Source organism: Amphiprion ocellaris, chromosome 8 (assembly GCF_022539595.1).
Source record: "Amphiprion ocellaris isolate individual 3 ecotype Okinawa chromosome 8, ASM2253959v1, whole genome shotgun sequence".
NCBI lineage: Eukaryota > Metazoa > Chordata > Actinopteri > Pomacentridae > Amphiprion > Amphiprion ocellaris.
The window spans coordinates 31,968,486-31,993,312 of NC_072773.1; the positions used below are offsets into that span (position 1 = coordinate 31,968,486).

General features: G+C 39.1%; 3 protein-coding genes across 8 annotated transcripts in view; 1 reads left to right on the top strand and 2 right to left on the bottom strand.

Annotated features, from left to right (window-relative positions):
• Positions 1 to 645, bottom strand: part of scn8aa (sodium channel, voltage gated, type VIII, alpha subunit a) — a 50,571-nt gene extending 49,926 nt beyond the window's left edge. For 2 of the 5 annotated variants that reach the window (XM_023267795.3, XM_055013096.1), the window contains exon 1: positions 29 to 276. The gene's annotated coding sequence lies outside the window, so the exon portion shown is untranslated. Of the gene's footprint in view, positions 1 to 28; positions 277 to 508 lie in introns of those variants that run through there. The other 3 variants (XM_055013097.1, XM_055013098.1, XM_023267794.3) reach the window with 2 other exon arrangements.
• Positions 646 to 775: 130 nt separating this feature from the next.
• On the top strand, positions 776 to 9,126 carry LOC111566998 (transmembrane protease serine 11D). Its single transcript, XM_023267827.3, has 5 exons — positions 776 to 1,620; positions 3,892 to 4,075; positions 6,198 to 6,475; positions 7,921 to 8,063; positions 8,149 to 9,126. The coding sequence occupies exons 1-5, from the start codon at positions 1,551 to 1,553 to the stop codon at positions 8,383 to 8,385; spliced, it is 912 nt and encodes a 303-aa protein (XP_023123595.2). The 5' UTR covers positions 776 to 1,550; the 3' UTR covers positions 8,386 to 9,126.
• A 2,943-nt stretch (positions 9,127 to 12,069) lies between these two features.
• The window catches only part of dip2ba (disco-interacting protein 2 homolog Ba), a 58,028-nt gene continuing 45,270 nt past the window's right edge, over positions 12,070 to 24,827 (bottom strand). For both annotated transcript variants that reach the window (XM_023267826.3, XM_055012909.1), the window contains exons 28-38: positions 23,955 to 24,066; positions 22,785 to 22,894; positions 21,036 to 21,166; positions 20,788 to 20,956; positions 19,517 to 19,687; positions 18,368 to 18,429; positions 18,193 to 18,250; positions 18,003 to 18,077; positions 17,672 to 17,846; positions 16,158 to 16,281; positions 12,070 to 16,044 (exon numbers count right to left, since the gene is read on the bottom strand). In XM_023267826.3, coding sequence (XP_023123594.1) covers positions 15,792 to 16,044; positions 16,158 to 16,281; positions 17,672 to 17,846; positions 18,003 to 18,077; positions 18,193 to 18,250; positions 18,368 to 18,429; positions 19,517 to 19,687; positions 20,788 to 20,956; positions 21,036 to 21,166; positions 22,785 to 22,894; positions 23,955 to 24,066 — 1,440 coding nt within the window. In that variant the 3' untranslated portion in view covers positions 12,070 to 15,791. The remainder of the gene's footprint in view (positions 16,045 to 16,157; positions 16,282 to 17,671; positions 17,847 to 18,002; positions 18,078 to 18,192; positions 18,251 to 18,367; positions 18,430 to 19,516; positions 19,688 to 20,787; positions 20,957 to 21,035; positions 21,167 to 22,784; positions 22,895 to 23,954; positions 24,067 to 24,827) is intronic.

Consider the following 24,827-nt stretch of genomic DNA (forward strand, 5'->3'; position numbering starts at 1 on the left):
CTGATAGAAAGAAGATCAGGCTACTTACATAGCATCAGCCCCTTTTCTGAAGCCTTGTTTGGGCTCAAGTGTATCATCCTGTAGTCCAAAGGGTGGAAAACGCCAAAAAAATAGAGCTCCAAATTAGAAAAAAGGAGATTTTTCTGGAGCCGGAGCAGGCAGACGGCGCACTACCTGAAGCCTAACCTACGAGGCATTTTCTCTCGCAAATCACAGCCTCAGATGCTCGACGCAATCCGATAAATTCCCTCCGAAATTGCCTGAAAAAAGATCTCTTTCCTCCTGCTCTGGTCCAGCAGATGGATGCTCATCAGACAGCTTCTTCCATCAGCGATCCACCAGGGGGGGAAAAAGGAGATGCGGGGCAGTGTGCAGCTCTGCGACATTCCGGCTACGCAAGGATACCGACGGAGAGAAAATCTGCCCCCCTCCCCTCCACACACACGCACACCTACAGACATATGCACGCCTTTTGCCCCCCAAACGACAGTAAATGAAGGATACTCACTTTGTAAAGCGTTACAGGGAATCCAGGGAGCCGCGGCAGGACTGCAGATGTGGAGACGATCGGGGAGAAACTGCGGTTGTCGCCATATTGTTGCTGCTATCTTCCCCCTCAGTGCGAGCAGTTTCCCTGCATAATTGATGACTCTCAGCAGAATGTAAGGGAGTGTCGGCAGGAGCGTTTTTTCGCCAAATCCTAAAGGTCATTTAGGCCTGCAGCCTCCGAAACAAACAGTCACAGAGGAGCCTGGATCAGATTTGGGGGCGCAGGAAACATCCACTTTTTATTTTTTTGTTTTTTCACCTCACTCCGTCTCCCTGTGTGTTGAGTTTTGTAGTGCAGGAAGTTAAAGCCTGTAGGCATCCAGTTAAAGGAAAAAATGTCTGAGGAAGAAGGAAAAATAATTTTAGACACGTTAAGTCCAAAAAATATGAATACAAAACATGCGCATCCTCCAAAAATAAACCTTTTCTACTCCCTCAACAGCATACACAATTTTTATAATCATCTAATCTCATGCACGTTAATATTTTACAAAAATGTTTCAATAACTAAACTATTACCTCTCACAATCTGCTCTTTAATAGCAAATTAAAATGCAAAAACGCAGCTCTTAATCTGGTAATCTGGTCCCTGTTTTCTGTTCCTTTCTAAAAACCTGTGTGAAAATTAAGTAAGTGAACTGAAAATTCTTTCAAATCAATTCAGAGACCGTTTTTTTTCTCATTTAGTAGATGATCTCAGTTGCAATAAAATAGCGTTTTATCTCACCGGATGTATTTGTTACAACGATTTCAAACGCACCACACCAAAATGAAATCAGAAGGTACATTAAAATACATTTAAATTCTAAAAATATGTAGCTAAAAATATTTAAAATAATGTCATTTGTACAAAATCGTTTTTAAAAAATATTTTAAAAACTTTTTTAAATTTCGTTTTACTTTTGACGCACGTTTTACGCACATGACGTCGCTGTGCGGAAGTATACGTTTGTGTTTACGATCAAAAAACGCAGAAAGTTGAAAAAAAGTTAGTAAACTAAATGGATTTAAAGGTTCTGCTGCTTTTAATGAGCGTCATATGTTTGCCTGAACTGACTTCACCACAGGAAGGTGAGTAGAAACACTGTCAGGAACTTTTTTATTGATTGTTTATCAACTTTTTCCCCCTCAAACAAACAAACAAACAAACAAAATACTCAACTAGTCTTAAAGCTCAAGGTTTCCCTTTTTGATCTTATCGATGTCATTTCTTATCAAGCAGAACAGAAAAAAACTTTCTAATTTAGTTGTTCAGTTGTTGAGGCAAATAGGTGTATTGATCATTTCAGTAACTGGTGTCCATAGCAACCATCTGGACAGTCTGCGGGCTTTAAAATCAGAATTGCACCATTCTTTACGTTATTTCACAGTAAAATAACAATGATAGTAGAACGTTTGAGGCTCTGCTTGAAGCAAAGGAAGGTCGTCATCCCACTCAGTTGATAAAGTTAATCTACATTAAGATTATAGTGAGTGCAGGAAGGCAGACCAGTGGTTTTACAAACTGTGTGCTACTTATGGGTCAATATATAGTTGCGGGACTTTTTGTAACATATTTGACATTTTTGCTGTTCTCAGGCCTAAAGTCAACATGGCCGCCTATAACCAAACACCACATGGCATTTTTACACAAAGATTCTTCTAAATATTATACATACAATTGAGTAAAATAGAAATTGTTTGTAAAGATATTGTAGTAAACCTGTTGACACGCAATAAATCCACACTTGACTCACACACTACTTTATATTAAATAACTCAGAAAGCCTTGGAGTCTGGCCAGTGTTTTCTTCAGGAGGAAATGACATCATGTGGAGCAGGTCATGTGATCTGGAATTAAAACGCTTCCTTCAGAGATGTTTTGGTAATGAGGAACTTAGTTGACAGTGATTTCTGGGACACAGATCCAATTTGTTATTTTCCATATAAAGTTTGATATATTTCCAAAAAAGAAATATCTGTCATGATTATCTCAACTTAATAAAAAGAACACGATCAAAACAATTTTTGAATAAACTCATTTTATTATTGTTTAGCTAATTAGAAGGTGGTTGTTATTAAATTGGGACAGTTATTTAGTTGACATTTTAGTGATATCCAGTCATTTTTTATTAATAAATGATGGTTTCCATAATAAATAATTATGGAATTTGTAAAGACATGATCATAATGAACATAAAAACATTAGTTGTTTTTTTTAACTTTTAATAAAAATGTATGCCAGATATATCCCATGGACTTCAAAAGTCCCTCAATTATATATTAATCCATTTATCAGTCTGGAAAGGGTTATAAAGTCAGTTGCTAAGGTTCTGGACTCCAGAGAACCACAGTGAGAGACATTATCCACAAATAGAGAAACATAGAACAGTGGTGAAGTTAGGTTAGCTAACTAATGATGATCTGGAACATTTAAGTGTGTCAAATATGCAAAAATAGAAGATATCTGAAGGGGGGTAAATACTTTTTCACTGCGCTGTTTGTTAAACTGGAACATCCACCTCTACACAGACAAACTTATCAGGTTCTTATATTGCAGTCTTGAGATCTCTCCTTAGAAAGTTTTACCACCAATGACACCTTGAGGCACGTGAATCTTTTAATGAATTATTACCCGTGGGATTTGGTGTTGACAATAAATATCTGAAAATCACCACCAGTCAGTTTGAACTGAAGAAACCTCTTGGGTGAAGGTGAAACATTTTCAAGAACTAATAAAAGTGAAGTTCAGTTTCCTTCCACTGAAGCAGTTGGGATAAATATAGAGTAACTAACATTATTGACTCAAACCCATCTGCTGACTTTTGACTCTGGACTTTCGCTGCCGTCACATATTCTGTCTTTTAAGTGAGAAACATTTTAACGGTTGTTACCCAAATGTAAAACAAGTAATTTCTGGGTTTCCTGCTGTCTGTGACTCAGTTCAATCTGTCGCTAAACATTTCTTTTCTTGTATTTCTTCCCTTCCTGAAATAGTGAAACATGTTCCGGCAGAAGGAAAAAACAATTAAGACATTATGATGCAATTTACTAATTTGTGTCGACTCAAATGGATTTCAAATTAGATTTTCTTACTTTTTTGTTTTGGCTCTCTGCTGCCAAAACCAATACTGTTCAGCCAACGTTACACGATCCCACTTCATTCTTTCTACCAGCAGGATTAGACTTCAGACCAATAACACCATTTTCTGAACTTTATCAGATGATATTGTTTCTATTTATTATTTATCAATCTATAGATCACGTTTTGAAGGGTTTTAATAAGCATTTTTGCTGTTTGTTCAGATGTTAAATAGTCAACATGGCAGGTCAAACGCTTGCTCTTCCCGTTTGTGTTGTCAGGTTGCGGCCAGCGGTTCCTGGTCGGTCCTCCAGGTGAGTCTCGGATCGTGGGGGGGCGGGAGGCTCCGGAGGGGGCGTGGCCTTGGCAGGTGAGCATCCAGCTGCAGTTCAGGCACCACTGTGGAGGCACCATCCTCAATAAGCTCTGGGTTCTCACTGCGGCGCACTGCTTCCACAGACTCCAGTGAGTAGAACTTCCACACCTGACTGAGCTGCGTTCAGTTACAGGAGGTAGATTTAATAATGTCCACTTTAACAGACGGGTTGTTCCTTCTCTAATCATCAAAACATCTCTGATTGGCACTGAACTCTATTATTATAAAATCTCAATGTTTAAATGATATTTATGAAATTTTACCTTTGATATATCAAGTACTTTTCTGCATCTTTTTTGCTTGCACATTTAAATTTACGGCTATATTTGTTATTTTTTCTATCACTGAAAACAATGAAGCTGTCACACCAAAATCCGTCTTCCTGAGATATTGTCGGTTCATTGTAGCTTCAAATAGCAAAAAACGTGCAGAAAGTGGGTCAAAAAAATAAAAAATCTTGAGATGTATTTAATATATCAAGCTTAAATTTCACAAGTATCTTTCTAAATATCCATATTTTATGCCATGAAAATTTAGGGCAAATCAGAGATGGTCAAGCAGAAGTTGTAAAAATTTAATGATTTGAGATGGAAAGATTAGACATTCTGGGCTAAACAGCAGCAGCTCCAACTTTTAAAAGACGTTTTGTACCGAGAAATAGCAACTTTACAATAAGACATGCTTTATTTCATCAGGAAATTCTTTGAAATATACAATCCCTGATTGTAGGTTACTGTAAAGTCAAGCAGTAAAGTTTCAGTGGTAATGGCAGGCATAACTGGAAAAAAAAGAAAAATCATGACGTTTATCGATGATTGATTTCATTTTCTTTTGTTATGTTTCTTGATAAGATGTTAAATTGAATTAAAAATGGATCTTTCTCCTCGGTGCAGGGGATCTAGTCCAAAAATAATTTATTAATGCCTCAATAACATGTAACTCTCTGAAGCCCAACGAAATTCTTTGTTTTTTCGCTCCTGCCACATAATTCCTGCAATAATTACGTTGCTATACATCATTAAAAGAAGAAGAAATACATACTGGGTTTTACGTACTAGAGCTGAGGTGCCAAACATGCGGCCTGTGGACCAAAACCGGCCCGTCAGAGGGTCCAATCCGGCCCATGGAACGACTTTGTAAAGTGTAAAAATTACAAAGAAGACATTAACTGCAAATTGTAAATTTGTAAAACTATAAATTTAAAATAATTTCTTGACAGGTTGTTTTTATCATAAAGTAAAATGCTACATAGCTCATTGTTCTTTTGTGTCTCATTTTTGTAATATCTGTCTTGTTTTTGTTGTTTTCTGTCTTTTTTGGTCTGACTTTTGTCATTTGTCTCATGTTTGTGTCGTTTCGTTTCTTGTTTTTGTCATTTTGTGTTTCCTTTTTGTCTTGCTTGTGGTGTTTGTCTGTTTTTGTCATTTTATTCCTTTTTTGTCATTTTTTGACTCGTTTGTTTCCATTTTTTGTCGATTCATAACTTTTTTTTGTCTAATTTTTTGCTGTTTTTTGTTTTGTTTTGTGTTGTCTCATTTTTGTCATTTAGTCTTGTTTTTTATATTTTGTCTTGTTTTTGTTGTTTTTTTTCGTCTGACTTTTGTTGTTTTGATCATAAAGTAAAATACTATATTGTTCAGTTCCAGATAGCTGAGACTAAATGTTTTATTCCTTTGTAGAGATTCTGTGATCTGGAAGTTGTAATGTGTAAATGATGAACTGAGGCACAATATTGTTGAAATTGAACTTACTTTTCTTAAGAAACTTCAGGTTGTTCATGATGTTTTGTAAAAGGATAATTCCATAAATGTGAACATTTCCAGAATGCACTTGTGCTTTTACACCCCAGCTCTACACATTTGAACACAGTGGACTGACATCAGTGCAGAGAGCAAATATAATATATTGACATTACATTAAATGCTAGAACAGCACCTAATAATAGTTTAAGGAATGCTAACTCCATGATTGGTTGCAACACTGCTACAGTTTTGAGGGTTTTCGAGATAAAAACTGAGGGACTCATGAATCCATCCCTGAATTTCTCCTGCTTAAGCTCCGTGTGATGCTGAGCAGCTGATATAATCAACCTCTGTTTAGGATGGGAAAGAGGAAACCTGCCTTGGACTGTGCAGGAACAGGAGTTTTTGGGTGACGGCAGCGGCAGAGCAAAAGCAGCAGCGAGTCAAACTAATTCTGTTTTGCGTCCAGATGGATCAGCACAAAGCATTTTCGCGTGGTGGCAGGACTGCGGGTGTTGTCCGCTCCGGGATATCACGTCCAGATCCGCGGAATCAGCAAAATCAAAATGCACGAGGACTACAACATCGTCACGGTTGACAACGATGTGATGCTGATGCTGCTCAGTTCCCCCTTTAACTTCACCGACCACGTCCAGCCCGTCTGCACGCCCCAGAACGTGACCCACGAGTCCATCCTCAGCTTCAGCTCCTGCTTCATCACCGGATGGGGCAGCGCCTACTACCAAGGTCCGTCACCTGGACTCATTTAGAAGGCGCAGTGAGGAAGTTTTAGAATCGTGTTAATTCTTTGAAAAATAAAATCTCTTTTTAAGGCAGCCTGTTTGTAGGTGACCATAATTAGAAAGCCAAGAAGGAAAGTTTCAGTGGTGACAGCAGGCATTTCTTAAAGGAAAAAAGGAAAAAAACATCGATCAGGTGCCTTTTGTCAAGCTTTAAATAATTCTAAATTATTCATTTACCTTTTTTTTTATCAAGCAGTCTGGGGATAAGATGTTAAATTGAATTTAAAATGGATCTTACACCTCGGCACATCCAAAGATAAATTATTAATGAATCAATAACATTTAACTCTACAGCTCAAGGACTCACTGTGAGCCCATTTTTCACTGCAATAATGACAATGCCATACATCATTTAAAAAAAAAAGAAAACAAAGATAAATATAAGGCAAACTCTAATAAGGTAGTCTTTGTGTCATTTCTGACCTTCCCAGAAAATTTCATCCAAATCTGTGAGTCCATTTTTGAGTAATGTTGCTGACAGACAGACAAACAGACATACGCTAGTTGTAACATAACTCCGCTGTGTTCCTAGGCGGGATAAAAATTATGTTGTAAACATAAAAGTGTTAATCTTCAGTATTAATCTACAATGTAGGAAGTAATACAGAAAAAAGCATTGAATGAGAAGGTGAGTCCAAACGTTTGACTGGTTGTGTATGTTTGTAATGATAAAGTAAAAACATGATTTAAATGGGGGGTTTTTTGTTGTTGGAAATTTGTAGAAACAAAACAAACAGCAACAAAAGCTGAAAAACTGAAATGCAGCTGTGCAAAGCTGGTAAAAAGTCAGATTTGATGCTGCAGCTGCTGCCAAAGGGCTGAACTGAGGGTCTGATTACTTGTGTTCAGTTTTGGCCAGAGATTTTAGAAAAAAACAACTAGATTTGTCATTAATGCACCTTTCAAATAGAAAATAACACTCAATAAGACAACCCTAATGCAGCGTCTTCATTAAGCAGACTTGTTTATTCATGCATGTCACATATATAGTATGTGTTTTGCATTCTTACTTTAGAATAGTGAATGTCAACTAAGTTTATGCATTTAAAATTAAATAAAAATGAAAACCGTGTGGAAAAAAATGAAGGAACCTGAATCCTTTTTACATTCTTGCACCTGTTTAGACACCAGGCTCCAGCTACAGTGCATTAGTGAACACTTACATCTGCTTACAACAACAACAATAAAATGTAAAATAAACCATTTATGAAACACTTATATCCAGCTTTTGAAATGCTAAATAGAGAGACTTTCTTTTGCTCTTGTGTTTTTAAATGCTGCTCTCACATATAGTCGCTTCTCACTGTATAAACTATGAATGGATGTCTCATTTATCAGTCTGTTAAAGCACTTTACAGGTGTGGTGCTGTTGTGGTGTTTGTGCTGCAGGGAGGCTGATGAACAGATTGCAGGAAGCTCAGGTGGAGCTGATCAACAGCAGCACGTGTAACCAGAGCAGCTGGTACAACGGCATCATCACCGAGAACATGATGTGTGCCGGACTGGAGAGCGGAGACGCCGACTCCTGTCAGGTGGGGATTCCTGGTCATGTTTAAAGTCACCACAAGCCGCAGGTTTAATCTCAGTAACGTTTAGCTGCTGTCTGTGTCCGTTCAGGGCGACAGCGGGGGTCCCCTGCAGTGCTACAGCGACAGGGACGAGAGGTTTTATGTGGTCGGAGTGACGAGCTTCGGGGAGAAGTGTGGACTTCCTCACAGGCCTGGTGTTTATGCACGAACCAGCAGGTTTGCAGGTTGGATGAAGGCGAGTCAGGCAGCGTCAGAGTCTACAGCGCACAGATCGAACGCGAAACTCCTCTCGGCTCTGCTCAGCGCCGCTCTGATGCTGCTCTGAAACATCCAGACTGTTTTAAAATAAATCTCCAAATCCTTATTCCATCATTTTTGTTTCTTACCAGTCAGTGCAGTTACCCTGTTAGAGGTGTCAATGCTTTTTTAAAAAGGGTTTAAACACCCAAATTTCTCAATCAGCATCTTATTCTCCGTGATGCTCTCCAACATGAACACGGTTTTCTGCCAGAGTGGGAATAGTTTAATTTTTTTTCACAAGAGAGTTTCCTGCTTTTACAGGTGTCTGCACCCTGCCAGATCTAAAAGTTAGCGGTAATAAACAGGAAAAGGCTGGTCACATGATCTCGAGGGTTTCTCCAAATCTGATTTCATAGTATTTTAAGAAACTGTTGCTTTTGTTGAGGAAAGACACATTAAGCTAAATTCATTTTCAAACAAGAACTCAGAGTGCAGTACTTCAACAAGGCTGCTCAATCTTTGTATCATTTCCAACAGATGAAATCTTTAATAAAAAATGATCTTGCGCTGAGCACAAACGTGTGTTATGCATGTGTACATTATGTATGGATACCGAATCGCGTGACCTAAATATGTAGTGTTCATCCAAATCCGTTGGTCTGTTTTTGAGTAATGTTGCTAACAGACAGACAGACGAAACATATGCCGATCGTCAGCTTCCTGCTGATGGTCACATGATTGCGATCCTACTACAAATCCACCGTTGCGGACTTATCTGGAGGAAATCATACAAGGAATAATTGATCAAATTGTGGAGGTGATTCAGAGTTCCATCAATTCCCGCCACCTGCTACATATTTAGGTCACGTGATTCAGTATCTGTACATAACATAAACATGCACAACACACAATTGTGCTCAGCGCAAGATCATTTAATAAGTTAATGACTTAACTTATCTTGACTGAATGAGTTTTGCATAATTTTTTTTGCCATAGTTGCATCTTCTTTGCAGAGTGAAGCAGTGCATACTCTCTATTAAGCAGTTTAAAGAGGATACTAATAGATGTTTATATTATACAGACAATGGAAATCACAATTCTGTGAAAATATTCAAATAGTCAAACTAGATTTTTCAATGTGATGCAATATATTCTCACCGCCAACTTCATTATGTACTGTACTGTAGTACTGGACTGCAATACTGCAACTCTGTCATTAATTTAATTGCTTTTATGAAGCGTCTGCATTTTCTGTTTGTGCTGATGCCAAAAAGTTGGTCAGTCTAGTTTATGTTTATGGTTTAAATCACGTTTGTCAGATAGATTCCAGTTCATTCATGTCAACAATGATTCTTCTAAACACATTTTTTAGTTATGGAGTGCCACAAGGTTCTGTGCTGGGACCTTGTTACATGCTACACTTAGCCAGTATTATTGGACAACACTCCATAAATATGAACATTCACTGCTTTTCAGATGTTACTGCTTCATTTATCTATCAAATTTATCAGTGACTCAAACTTTAAACACATTTTAAAGACACAAAAGTCTGGATTGCTTTTAATTTTCATCTCTTAAATGTTACTGTGGATGGCGTCACTTCGGCCTAAAGCACTAGAGTTGAGTTATTTTAGACCAGGACATGCCCTTTAACTCAAACATAAAATGGGTCCCCACAGTTTGGTTAAAATCAGAAGCATTCTGTCTCAGAGTGATGCTGAAAAACTAGTCCATGCGTTTTTTTACTTCTTTCCTGGACTATTGTAATTACTTATTATTAGAATGTCCCAATAATTCTGAAAAACATCCAATTGACCCAAAATGCGGCAGCCAGAGTTCTGACAGCAACAGAGATTATATTTGTCCCATATTAGCTTTGCTTTGGATCATGAGCTGTATCACTCCCTCTCCATACTTTTTTCTTGCCATCATTCTCGTAGAGGTTGATCTTGGTTTCATCTGTCCAAAGAATGTTCTTCCAGAACTGTGCTGGCTTTTTTCTTAAATTTTTTTAGGAAAGTCCAGCCTTTCTGTTCTTGAGGCCTATGAGTGGCTTGGACCATGCAGTGAACCCTCTGGATTTACTCTCATGCAGTATTCTCTTTATGATAGACTTGGACGATGACACGCCTACCTCCTGGAGAGTGTCTTTAACTTGGTTGGCTGTTGTGAAGGGGTTTCTCTTCACCATGGAAATGGTTCTGTGATCGTCCACCACTGTTGTCTTCCGTGGACTTCCAGGTCTTTTCACCAGTGCTTTCTTTTTTTCTTTCTCAGGATGAACCAAACTGTAGATTTTGCCATTCCTAATATTGTAACAGTTTCGCGGATGGGTTTTTTCTGTTTTCTCAGCTTAAGGACGGCTTGTTTCACCTGCATGGAGAGCTCCTTTGACCGCATGTTGTCTTCACAGGAAAATCCTCCAAATGCAAGCACCACACCTCAAATCAACTCCAGGCCTTTTATATGTTTAATTGGTGATGACATAATGAAGGAATCGTCCACACCTGCCCATGAAATAACCTGTGAATCAACTGTCCAACTGCTTTTGGTCCCTTTTTAAAATAGGGTGGCACATGTTAAGGAGCTGAAAGTCCTGAAGCCTTCATCCAATTTGAATGTGGATACCCTCAAAAAAAAAACTTGTGTCAATGTCCAAATATATATGGACCCAACTGTATTTATATGTCACCATTGCATTCATTAGCTTTGTGTCTTCTCGTTGCTGTAGTTTGTGTTTTATCTCTAACTCTGGAGCTGCTGTTTCTGATCTGCAGTCACTGGCCTCAAGAACTTCCTCAGTGTTTATTGTTCTCTTATGCTTTGTTTGATTTCTCTTTGCTAACCTGTTCTCTCCCTTTTTCACCCTCACCCCAGCAGGTCAAGGTAGATCTGCCCTCCCTATGCCTGGTTCTGCCTGAGGTTTCTTCACGTTAAAGGTGAGTTTTTCTGCATTCAAAGAGGTTTGTTGAGTTTCTCTTAATGATAAAATAAAAGGTCTTTACTTTACTATGTAAAGTGCCTTGAGATAACTTAGTCAAGCCTGAAATTATCCATACCCCTAGCAAATTTTGACTTAAAGTTACTTTTATTCAACCAGCAAGTTTTTTTTTTTTTTTGATTGGAAATGACACAGGTGTTTCCCAAAAGATAAGATGATGTTCAAGAGGCATCATTGTGGAAAAAATTTCTAAGTTTTTATTTACATTTAAAAGTAACTTTAAGTTAAAATTTGCTGGGGTATGAATAATTTTGGAGTTGACTATATGTTGTGAATTGGCTCTATATAAATAAAATGGAATATAATTGAGTTGGATAGTGAGTGGCCTGCATTACTTTTAAACATGTTCCTATTATTTTGCCTCTTTAATGTATGTTAATAGGGGGGATAAAGTAGTAGCAAGCGATTCTGTCGGGTTGCATTAGATTTCACATGTGAATCGCAGTAAATAAGATCTAAAAATGCAAAAATTTAGGGTATTTCTAGATTGTTTTCCAGTTAATGAGTTACCTGTTGGTACTATTACAGAAATATGTTTCCCATTTCATTAGATGTAAATATTTAAATGGTTTCCAGACAGAAAGTAGATTAAAAAAAAAAAACTAGACTGTAGCAACATCACAGCTCCTTCTGATGTTACATGTCTTTATTTTCCAGATGAAGCAGAGACACTGACACCTGGTGGAAGGAAGAATCTGTGCTTTCTGTAACGCAGTAGCAGATTCCTGAAACGTTCAGAGAAAAATAAAGTAAAAACCTGCAAGAAACTCTGACAAAGCATTTTTTTATTTGACATGAAACACATCCAATGACAGTGTGACAGTATTTTTGTCAAGTAAGACGTTAGAAGTTATCGCACCATTGACTAGTTCAGAATGTCTTTGCTGCAGCTCGACGATGCATAGTGAACAGACAATTGTTGAGGTATACATTGTGGGCCCTTGAGATTTTCGATTTTGTGTGAAAAGATCCAAATTTCATTTACCTCACATGTACATTTTGTGCTTAGAATAACTCTGGAGGTTTGAAATGTACGCGCGCCGTTCCTCTCAACACAAATTCTCAGGTGGAAACGGTGGATATGTCAGGTTGCATTGTCCGTGTCGAGTTGCCTGTTGAGAGACTTTTTTTCAGAATGGACAGAGCAAAAACTTTAAAGATGGTGGCATGGAAAAAGAACGACCGATTTTCACACAAAAAGGGCATCCGGGAAGAAACCTTTTTGTTCATGACATTGGAGGATAGAAAAGAAAAAAAATCTGGCAACTTCCCTTATTGAATAGCACCAGTGTCTATTGAAAAGGCTTGAAGGCCAACATGAAATTATAAAACTTTATTAAAACTCATTGGAGTGAAACAGTAGCGACAAAGCAATTGTCACACAGGAGCTCTGAGGCTTCTCTTCGTTATTCATGAGTAACTTACTGGCTCGCACACGTGAGTGAAAAGTGGTTTATCGATGTCAAGCCGCTTCGGAGTCAAAGCGGCCGTTTTGCAGAAGTTGTGCAGCTCCAAATAAAGATTACATCAGGAAAAATATTGATGAAACCCCTACAAAATATATTAAATTCCAATTATGGATGGAGAGAGTAAAAATACAGTGGAGGCGACATTAAAAAAAAAAAAGAAATTTAAAAAAAATGGTTCAATATTTTGGGATAAATTTCTTACAAAAGACAAACCTTGTTGCACCATAAAAGCCAAGTATCACCATTAAACTGAGCACACACACACTCTCACTCACCGACACACACTCTCTCACACGTAAAATGATATTGGGAAAGTGCACATTGTTCCTGCCCAAATAATCGGAAACCTTTTTGTGTCTTTTGTGATGTGATACGATTAAATTAACAATGCAGAAAAATGCTGTCAAGTATGAAAGATCAGTCAAGTTTTTATCTACAGAATTGATTTCCATGTACACATGAACACCAGTAATACAGTATCTGACCTCTAAAATACAGTATACAGACATCTTTACCCTCATTTATTGTACTTTTTCTTTTTAAGGAAGATTTTTTTTAAAATCACAGGTTGCTTACGGATTGTTCCTAATTTATTTATTTTTTTCAGTGTTACAGACATTCAGAAAGAATTGGTTTAAATAATGGCGCTAATGTTCAAATCAGGAAGGCATGACCACAAACTTAAAAGAAAAAAAAAACAAGACACCCCCCTTCCTCTAAAAACATGTGATATGAGCGTGTTTTTAGTTAGAACCTGGCGTCTGATTTGGTGCAACTGTTTTTTTTGTTACAGAAAGTTCCACAGGTTTAGTAAGGCAAAGTTCTCTCCTCATTTTTTAGATACTCCAAAATCATAAATGTCACAACAGTAAAAGGCACTGACTTGCCTTCTGATGGTTTACATAATCGACTGCGGCATTAAGAGAAAGATGTTCTTCTGTTTCAGGTGGGAAAACTACACTGGGACTGAAAGCTAGCAGCTCACTTCAGACACTCAGGTAAAGCCTGGAAATTCAAGGTCCACTTGTTGCAGGACTTTAAACAGTATAACAACATTTTAATCACCAGGTCTGAGCACATGTAGGACTTTAGGAAAACTTTCTTTGTCAGCTGCTGTTTTCAGAGTTTCAGAGATATGTCAGGATTAAATCTGCCTGCTCTGCCGACACCAGTTTGTGGCTGTCATGGATTACGTTTGAGTCACATAGCTAAGATAAAAACACAGAAACGTGTAGAAGGTTGTTAAACACACACACTGCTATTCTGAAGAGAATCATCACCAACTGGATAAAAATATTGTCTGCTAGTCAATTATTATTTTAACCAGATTCCCAAAATGACAGCCAGAAACTCTATGTACAGTTGTGCTCATAAGTTTACATACTCTGGCAAAATTTGTGAAATATTGTCCTTTGTTTGATATAGAAAATACATTTGATCATGGAAAAACTTTTCTTTCATTCAGGGTTAGCGGTCAGACAAAGTTATTTATTGTCACACAATTGTTTTTGCTCTGATCATTTATGTTTTCATTAAAGAATGAAACATATTTTACTAATTCTGCCAGAGTATGTAAAACTATGAGCACCACTGTATATCCTATCTTAATTTGTAGATTTAATCTAAATGTAAAAATGATCAGAAATTAGTGGTGTAAAATAAATTCTCCTTTTCAATATTGTATGTTTTCAAGAAAAGGAGTGCCAGATGTCATTTTCAGCTAACTGTATGAGGATTTTCAACTCCAAACTGGGTTCAAAAAGTTTTCTGTGCAGCACATTAATAGAGTAAACCTACAGATAGCCAGTTGTTAATATTATTTAACAATCTTCAGTGTTTTATATGACACTGGGTATTTATTTATTCAAGAAATAGATGCATAGAAGCGCTGTGACTCTGTAAAAGTAACACACGGGAGGCACAAACTGGGGTTAAACATCCAGCAAAGGCAGTGAAAAACCAACCAATTGACTGCTTGGCTTGCTACAGTTTTTCCTTTTCAACCCGAATGCACACCCAAACACCAGGCGTAGCTTCAAACCTTGTTCTGAAAAATTGGTGCCTTTAAAAAAAAAAAAAAAAAAAGGTTATTAGCACTATCACGACCGTACGAACTATCTAACTGTCCTACTCACGCTGAAAATGAAGAATCTGTTTCATATTTGCTATCCGAGTTTGTACGTCTTTCTTTTCCCACACCAACAGGCGATTCAAGTGTATTTTTCGGACATTTTGTGGAGCACGTGAATGCCGATGCCACGTCTGCTGGCAAATACAGTATGCGATGAGAAGTGAAAGAAGCCACGGTGCATCTGGTAGGAAGGTAATATGTCAGGACTGCCGCTGTGGGCTGCACATGCTGGTGGCACTTTTTCCTTTTTTAAATCTTAATACTGATGTGGATTTGCTGTTGTGAAAGCAGCAGACATGGGGGGTGTCCCCTTGAGGCAGACGAGACAGAAAGTGAACTCAGGGGTGAAAGAGGACGTAAAGTGCAAAGGGGGGAAGTTCCAGTGCGCCATCCCGCCTTCAAGAATAGAGGGTGTAAAACGAAAACAACAAAAAAACAACAAGCACACAAAGATTTATGGTTCAGGATATAAACAAAGGAATGGAATGAGGGGAGGTTTATCTTTCTCCGATAAAAGGATGTAATTGAAAATTGTCTTAAAAAACATGAATTGGATCGATGAGGGAGGAGTGGGAGAGGATGAAGATCAGATTTCATCCAGCTGACAGATATGTCTACCATGAAGAGGAGAGAAATATCTTCGTCCACAGTAGAGATCTCTGGACTGCAGCGATCGAACAGGTGGAAGCAAAGAAGGAGCAGTTTCTGAGAGGGAAGCATGTTGTTGTCGTTGTTTCAGGGCTGTTCTCGCGTTCCCACACTGTTTGGTGTTTTGAACGTGTGTCTGAGCTTCAACGTCGGGCTCGCTACTGTTCACACCCCGAGTCCTTCTCCCTCACGTCTGTTCTCAGAGCCCGGCTCAGTTTCCTGCGTCGCTCGGTGAAGGGCGTTCACATGTTGTAGGCCACGTAGATGGGGTCCAGTTGGTCTGCCAGGAAGGAGTCTCGCAGATGCATCCTCTGCTTCTCTCCTCTGGAGTTGATGGGGATCACCCCGGGGTCCACGATGACCACCACCCCCACGATGAGGTGGTGCTCCTCCAGGACCACGTTGGTTACCAGGGGCACCAGGTCCAAGGCTTCCTGCTCCGAGCCGCTCAGCTCCGCCACCACCACCAGCAGGTTGGTCCATGTAAACACAGCACTGCGTAGCGAAGAATTTAGTTTTCTGTTATTGTTTAGCACCGTAATGAACAGATCTACGCTACACACATGACTGGTGCTGCTGGACGACATAATCAGAGTGAGGAAGCTCACCTCTCTGCGATGCTGCGGTGGGCTCGGGACACTGACGTCTCGATGTCGATGGGGTGATAACGCAAACCCCTCAGCTCCAACGTTTCATCAAGGGAGCCCACCACAAACAAGGCATCATGGCGATCTGTGGCAGAAAGAACAAAAGAACTTGAATATTTATAGCCGTCAGACTACTTTCAGATATTTTGCCATATCATTAATACTCTGGTATCTACAGTGTCTATATAATGTTGCCCTTTTATTTCTTTTCAGCATGAAATCATGGTGAAGAATTTACCCAAAAAGACTCTTTTGTTTCAAAGTGAAAACAGCTCAGTTCTCAGTTCTTTTGTCTTATCAGACCAAACAACCCTCTTCCATTTGACCTCCAGTCTCCCATATACCTTCTGGTGAATTCAATTCGAGATTTCATGAGCTTTTTTCATCAGTGTCTTTCTCTTTGTGACTCTTTCATAAAGCTTTGACTAGTGAAGAACAAGCAAAAGCTGCTGTATGAACAATCTCTACAATCTCAGCCACTGAAGCTTGTAACTCCTTCAGAGGAATCATAGGTGTCTTGGTGGCCTCCCTCACTAGTCTCGTCTACTTCTGCTATGTTATAAATGAGCACTCAAAACTCAGTGTATTAGGAGTTTAAATACAGGTTGAACGAAAGAATGATAATCAATGAGCAAAACTTATTTATGAATTTACTGGATTTTTGCAACCAACAAAGTAAGAGTGTTCCTTTGTTTCTCTGGTATTTATTTGTTACAAATTTTGTTTCTGTGTATCAAATTTTATTTTTGATACACAGAAATTTTAACACTCTGGTGACCTTTATTTTACCAGGTAAAAATGTTTGAGAACCAGTTCTCATTTGCAAACATGACCTGGCCAAGAGGCACTAGCAGGAACAAATACACATACTATAGACACAAATAGACATATAAACAGAACAAAGAACAAAAGTGAACAAGTAGGAAGCATGGGAGCATATATATGCGAGTGAAAAAATGTGCATGAAGTGTAGAAAGTGTGTGTGTATCTATAAGTATGTGTGTAAGTAAAGTCTGAAGTGATCAGCAGGAGCAACAGTCAACCACAATCTGTTGGAGTTTAAGCTTGAAGGAGGTGAGTGGAGGCAAAGTAGAAAGTTTGAGAGTGTTTTGTAAGGAGTTCCAGTCGTTAGCTGCTGCAAAGCGAAAGGAGTTACGGCCAAAAATAGTAGAAGTACTGGGCATGATGAGTTTGATGTTTTCACTAGACCTATATGGATTATGGGTGACGTGAAGAAGAGAGGACAGGTAGGGAGGTGTTTTGTTCAGAACTGACTTGTAAACAAAATGAAACCAGTGGTGACGCTGCCGGGTAAGAAGGGAGGACCACCTCACCAGTTTATAGAGATATTCAATGTTGCCATAATAAATTTATATATAGACAGTGGCAGAGGATTTAATCCATGTTCCACAGTCCTGTCAAAATCAAATTTACAAACAGAAAAGACAGAAAGCTTCTATCAAATGTCCTCTCACCTCCGCTTGCATCCAGCAGCTCAGTTCTCTTGATGAAGCCCAGGTAGCCCGTCCTGGCCCACAGAGTGTGGGGCTCCCCAAAGCTGAGTCTGGTGTTGAAATGATCCGCCTGCAGGCTCTCCTCTCCATAGATGGTGTAGTAGCCGCTGGCGCTGTGAGGGCTGTTCACCCAGATCTGCACAAAGACACAAAAATGTGAGCTACAAAAACTCTCTTTTGAGACTAACAGCGGAAACCTGACACTAAAAAGCAAACAAATATGTAAGTGTGCACTCTTAATTAACACAAAAATGAAAAAGATGATATCCCATGATCCTCTCTGCCCACTTACCTCCCCAAGATGTGAGTCTCCCAGCGGGCCTCTGGTTTCTGGGTTGACTATGATGACCCTCACTCCTGGTAGGATCTAAGAGGAGAGATTAGCTGTGAGGATAATGCAACCACTTCTATTTCCTCTCTGGTTCTGTGGTAACAGTGAGCTTCACACAAATGAGCTTCACTAGTCACTAACCAATACTTACAGTGCCCGACTCCATGAGAGGAAGACTCTGGGGCGCTCCTCGTTCCACTAACCTCACCCTGAGGGACACAGGAAAAGACGACCTGTCAATCAGCATGTTCCATCTGACCAACGCAGCACGTTTGTTTTCACCCATCAGGCCATGTGACCTCTGTACTGCTTTAGATGACTCTTACCTGTCATGACGGAGAGACTTCATGTCAACATAGACGGTGGAGGGATCTGGTCCAGCAGTGCCCTGGTGACGCAGAGAGAAAAACAACCACACTGAAACGCTGGACTGAACCTGAAAAACCTTCTGGCTCATATGAAAAATAATTCAGGAAGACGTAAAGGTCCCATTTTCTTACTTTTTCTGCAAATTAATGAAAGCTTGACATGCTCTCCTAGGATGTGTCTTTCATTTTTTCAGTTCAAAATTCTGCACAGATGGTTCATGACTGTATTACTCTGGTTTTAGCCCTGTTCTAAGCAGGCTTTTTCAGTGTTTGTAGCTTCAGCCCTTTCAGGAAGAAAACTCGCTGTCTGTGAAAAACAGTTGACCTCACCTTACATTTCTGAATTAGCAGAAACAGCTCCAAAAAGGAAATAAACCTGATGGACACCCAGCTGCTTATTCTGTCTGTGTGGAGGGAGGATTACGCAAAGTTTGACTGTTCTTTCCTCGGTTGGAACGTATCATCCATCCATCTATCCATCATCTATACATTGCTTTATCCTCATTAGCGCTGGAGTCAATCCCAGCTGACTCAGGGCAAAGGCAGGGGACACCCTGGTCAGGTCATCAGTTTATTACAGGGCAACACATACAAACAATCACTCTCGCATTCACAACCTATGGGCAATTTAGAGTCACCAATTAACCTCAGCATATTTTTGGACTGTGGGAGGAAGTCGGAGAACCTGGAGAAAACCCACGCATGCACAGGGAGAACATGCAAACTCCATGCAGAAAGATCCCAGGAAAGCCGGGACGCGAACCAGGGATCTTCTAGCTGCAAGACGAAAGTGCTAACCACCAAGCCACTGTGCAGCCCTAGAATGTATCAGTTCAGTTCAGTAAAATCTTCACTGGCTGGTACAACTGGGAGACTATCTAGTTGTGCTGTGACTTGAAGAATAGCAGAAGTAAACATCTTCATATCTTAACAGCTCTTTCTCTACACTTCCAAGTTTATAACAACAACAAAACACAAGAAAAATTATTTTCACCATATAGAACCTTTTAGGTTAGAATGGAAAAAACATTTCTTGTGAACAGGACAAAGTAAGTTGCTTAAATTGTAATAAAGTTCACTATTAAGACAGTTCCTCATGAGACCCACTTGCAGGCAGATGGCCAGGTTGACCCTGGAGCCGAAGGCGGTGCTGACGGCGCGTGACGACAAACCGAGGTCCTTGAAGAGTTTGGAGAAGGACTGTGTGAGAGAGAGGCGAGGACGCTCCTCTGCTATCACCACACAGCTCCGAACACACGACAGATTCAGACCCCGAGCCTGGAGACAAGTACAGCTAAAGGCTAGTCACTCTTGACATAAACATGGACTCAGTAAAAACAGAAGAAGCAGAGATATTAGGCCATAAAGTACCACATTTATGACTTCAAACCGATGTAAACTTATATAAACATATTCAATCCATTTACTAAGTACTCAAATCATCTGCCAAATGACCTTTCTTTGTAGCATAAATCTAAAATGCTCTGAATGTTTTTATTTTTCTTATAAACTAAGTAGTATTTTATGTCTTTTGTGGTTCCCAAAGTGAGGGTTGGGATCTCATAAGGGGTCATGATACACTGTGGTGGGGTCTTGATGATATCCAGAAATCAATAAACCAATTAATAAATACATATTGCGAATAAATGTGGAGGATGAGGTTTGAGTGGCTGGTTGAACCCAGAATGGACACACTGCCCACCCATCTCATTATGTGGAGGAAAAACCGCAACAAGTTTGCAGTCTGCTGCTGATTACACACATATATACAGACGTCATATGTGAGGCTTCTCCTCCTACCTACTGAGCAGTTCATCAGTACAACAGTTTGTACTCTGGCTTCACTTTGATTCATGTATTCTGCTACTAGTCTAGATGGTTCACTCTTATGTCTCCTCAGATCATGTCAATCCATAGTAAATTACTATAAATTAATCAGGTTGTTAGGGTGTTGTGTTGTTTTGTGTTGCGGTGCTCATGTTTGGATAGGCCTATTAGTGCATCTCTGCATGTTTTTATTCTTCAACCACCTCCAGTGACAGTGGGGATCACGAGTCTCTGGCACTGTTATTTTTGGGTGTCATAAGCTAAAAAGTTTGTGAACCAGTGCTTTAAAGAGTGTCAATTACATAAGAAATGCAAAATGTTTCATTCTGTTGAAAACCTGACAAGATTACTGAATAATTATAGCCTAACTTCACTGTTGTAATTGTACCTTTAACAACACAATCATTTTAAAACCATTAGACAGGTGTTTATTAGTCACCTTCGCAGCAGCAATGATTCTTGTGAGAAACTAATTCATCAGATGTGACTGACAGAGGAGTCATTTTTAAAGGGGAACCACATGTGGCATGTTGTGTGAGTGTGATTGTGACCTTCAGCATCTCGGTCTGGGTTCCCAGGCCTTTGGTGCAGAGCTCCATGACGGAGTACGAGCAGAAGGTGTCTCTGATCTTGTACTGACTGAGCGTGCTCAGCCACAGAGCCAGCGAACTCTCCAGCTCCAGGGGAGGAATAAGGATGGACTGGTGACCTGAGTAAACACTGGAAACAAACAAAACCGTACTATTTACAGGAGCCACATGCGATATGAAAAACAATATTCAATGTGTGTTTGAGTTACCTGGAGAGGCACCACAGGACGAAGCCCAGGCCACAGTAAGGGTCCAGGCAGATGGCTATTTGACGTGACGAGTAGAGTTCACACTGCAGCTTAATGGAGCGGCACAGAGTGCTGACTGCAGCATGAGACATCTGAAGAAAATGAAAAAAACTCTTAACCCTTCATCAGACAAGTGATCATATTTGGCATATTTGGTAACTTCCGCACACATTAAATATGGCATTCCCCCGCCTCTCAGTGAGGTCGAGGAGCATGTGGTTTTCACCCAGCCAATCAGAGAAGATCACTCTACGTTACAGCACACTTTATTGTGGTATTTGTTCAATCAGCAGAGGCCTGGAACGGATCAAACTTTCTCTTTTCTCTGAAGTTGGAAAAAGACTTCTGGTCCTCTTCCATATTTGCAGTCGTAATGTCATAACTAACCATGGATAAGTGACGAAACTCACACATTTTACAGTTGAGTAGTTGTGCTAAGTGATGACATATACATATCTTGGAATGTTTTTTTTTGTTTTTTTTTAAACCACTAACGGGCAAGGAACCATATATGGTAACTTCATTGACCTTGAATTCCAACATGAAATTTATAAAGTAAAAAAGTCTTCTGTCCTCCAAGTATTTCATGAGTGCCCTTTAAAGCATGATGCCCTTTTTTCTGACTAAAAGTGATTCAATAATCTTCAGTTCATTAGCACAACTTGTGAGTATTTACCTGAATGTCCTCACCAAACACGGTTTAGGATATAGAAATGCATTCCACTATTAGTCCTCTAACAAAAAAATCTATTACCGCAAAGAAAAATCTTAAAATCTGTGATTATGAAAATACGCTTTTTCATTTCGGAAGTTAAACTTAAGATGTCCTCCACTTTACTGACAGTCTATTTCCAGTGTGTGTGTGCTGGAAGCTTAAAATCACGTCCTGTTTGTGTAAGTTAAGATTGAGGTGTCACAAAATTCTGCTCGTCACATATTTCTTGACCCTCTGAACCCCAAACTCTTGTTGGCAGGATTCAAGACATGTTGCTTTATTTTTACATCAGCAAATGTACGCCATTTATCAAAGTAAGAAACTGTACATGAATAAATAAATAAGGAGACTCGACATATTTGCAACTTTCTTACGTTCTATGAACTAATTATGTGTGACTTTTGGTTCATCTGGAAAATCGTGATCAAAATCTCTTCATCGTACACATCTCATTCATAAACAAACTGTTCGGTGTAAACAGATTCCGTAAACAACAAAAAATTCAGTGCTCCTTGTCACAACGGAAAGCCACTAGTGACTCAGCTGTGACCAACAGTTGTGTGAATTCAACTTTCACTTTTTCTTTTTTTATGATTCATGTCATTAATATGTGTGTCATGCTGCACAGAAGACATCCGAGTTTTCTCTCCTGTTTCCACAGAGGTGCAGGACTTTATGTTGCAGTGACAAATGAGTTCACAGTGAGGGAAAATTGAACAAAACAGGGCAAAAAAAAAAAAAAAAACTCAGAAAGTGCATAGGGTTCCGAGGGTTAAACTGAAATAATGGTGAAACTTTTTACACTCAGCAGATGAACATAACTGCCTTCTAGGGCCAAACTCTGCACATCGTTCTCCACAGTGAAGGACAAATAATAAACTGAAGTCAGAATAAGAGGGTACTTTAATTTCCTCTAGCAGAAGATTTGACATTTTACATGAATCAAACCTGATCTGCTTCTTTTACAACATGCAAGATGTGTGGCAGTGCCGTACCTTGACTCCAGTCAACATGCCTGTGGTGGACACACTGAAGTCCAGGTAGGCCAGCATCTCAGCTGTAGGAGGTTTATAGATGTGTGGAGGCCGCTTTCTGGGGAGATCATCTGTGAGAGGAGTGAAGTGGGTTTTTGTTATTTCATTACAGGACAAAATAAATCACATACTTTCACTGTCTTACAGTTAGTGTTGCCGTTTGCTGTCAGGAATAAAGTGTAACCTGATAATTGTTCAGAGGTTTGTTGAATGGGAGGATGGACGCAAATGCACCGATAAAAGCTACAATTTTCTGTGTTTGTGTGCAACAGTCAGCAATTGCACTATTATTTTTTTATAAGTGACTAAATGTTTGCTGAACATACAGTGGTCCCTCTCCATATCATGGTTCACTTTTCATGTTTTCACTGTATCTGGGATTTTTAAATTATATTTTATATTGCAATGTATATAGGTATTCTTATATATTTATTATTTTAATTATTTTGGTGGTAAAATAAGTATTTTCTAGGCTAAAAAATTGAAAACAATATTAAAAAATATAAAAAATAATAATGAAAACATTAGTGACCATAGTATCAGTCTCCTCCGTCTCCCATGTACAGCAGCGTTCAGCATCTGACCTTTTCCATTCTCACTGTGCAGTACATTCATCTCATGGTCATTAGTACTGCACAGCTAATTCATCATCATCTTCATCATGTAAGTTGTAGTATATTCACTGGTGAGAACCTGTATAGAATTTTATATGTTGTTAAAATTGCGCAGGTTTAGGGGTGTACAAAGTGTTTAAGAGCATAGGAAGTGCTTATAAGAGTGTGGGGAGGGTTTATAAAGCCTTAAAATATATATAAATAACACTACTTTGCGTATTTTCGCCTATCGCGGAGGGGTCTGGAATATAATCCCCACAATAGATGAGGGGTTCACTGTATTTGGAATGAGACAGCAGCTTCGATTTGGATGCCTTAGGTTTCCCCAACAGGTTTGAGCTTGTCAAAGAGCAAACAGGACACCTTGTGGCCAAAAGTGGAACTTATTTTTGAGCTGAACATGTTTGCATCCAGAAATGTGTCATAAAGACAATAAAGCACACATTGCAATGCTTGAAAGAAACGGATTCAGTTGCTTCCCTTCACTCTCTAAACAGATCTCAACAAAATCCAGCACCTGTGTCAATGATGGTGGGCCACGTTTTGACGTTGACGCTGGCAGCAGCCTCCCTGGACCTGAGGATCCTCATCAGAGGCTGAGTGGTGAGGATGCAGGCTGCTTTGCTCACCTGTGACACACAACAAACAGATGTTTATTTGAGGACACAAACCACTGTTCTTTAACAGTACCATCTGGTAAACATCCTCCATATGGAGTGTTATTCAAACAAAAGGCATGTAATTATTGATACTTTATTGATCCTTGAGGTAAAGTTCGATTTTATTTGCTTTTCTCCAGGGAAATCAGTTATAGGGGTCAACAGCCGTAGTATTTCACTTCATTCAAGATGGGCTCTTCGTTATTTATAACAGATCGTTCAAAGCACTGAATAAAAAGTAAAAGGCTTTTATTTATTTGAAGGTTTATGATGCATAAATAAAGCTAGATAATGTTTGGTAATGAATTTTAGGGCTAACTGTGCCTTAGATGGATACCGCCAAATTAAATGGAATCTACAATATACACCAAAATATGCACACTTTAGGTGTACTGATCCTATAAAGTCCAAGATTAAATCAATGCAAACACCCGAATAGAGCACCACAAATTGTACATAACCCTCTAAACCCCAAAAGGAACATTCTGTTTAAAAATGGCAAATTTACATTTATCAGAGCTAGAAATCATAAAAACATAAAGAACCATGAGATCTTCAGCTCTCCAGCTATCTTTGAGAAGTTATCGTGTTAGAAAACATTACCAAATCTAAGTTTAAAATTTAGATTTTTCATTAAAATCATTTTATTCTGCATGTCTCATTTACAAATTTGGCAAAAATTTAATGTTTGTTGTTTGTTGTTCTAACCACGTCCTAAAAAGAACCAAAAA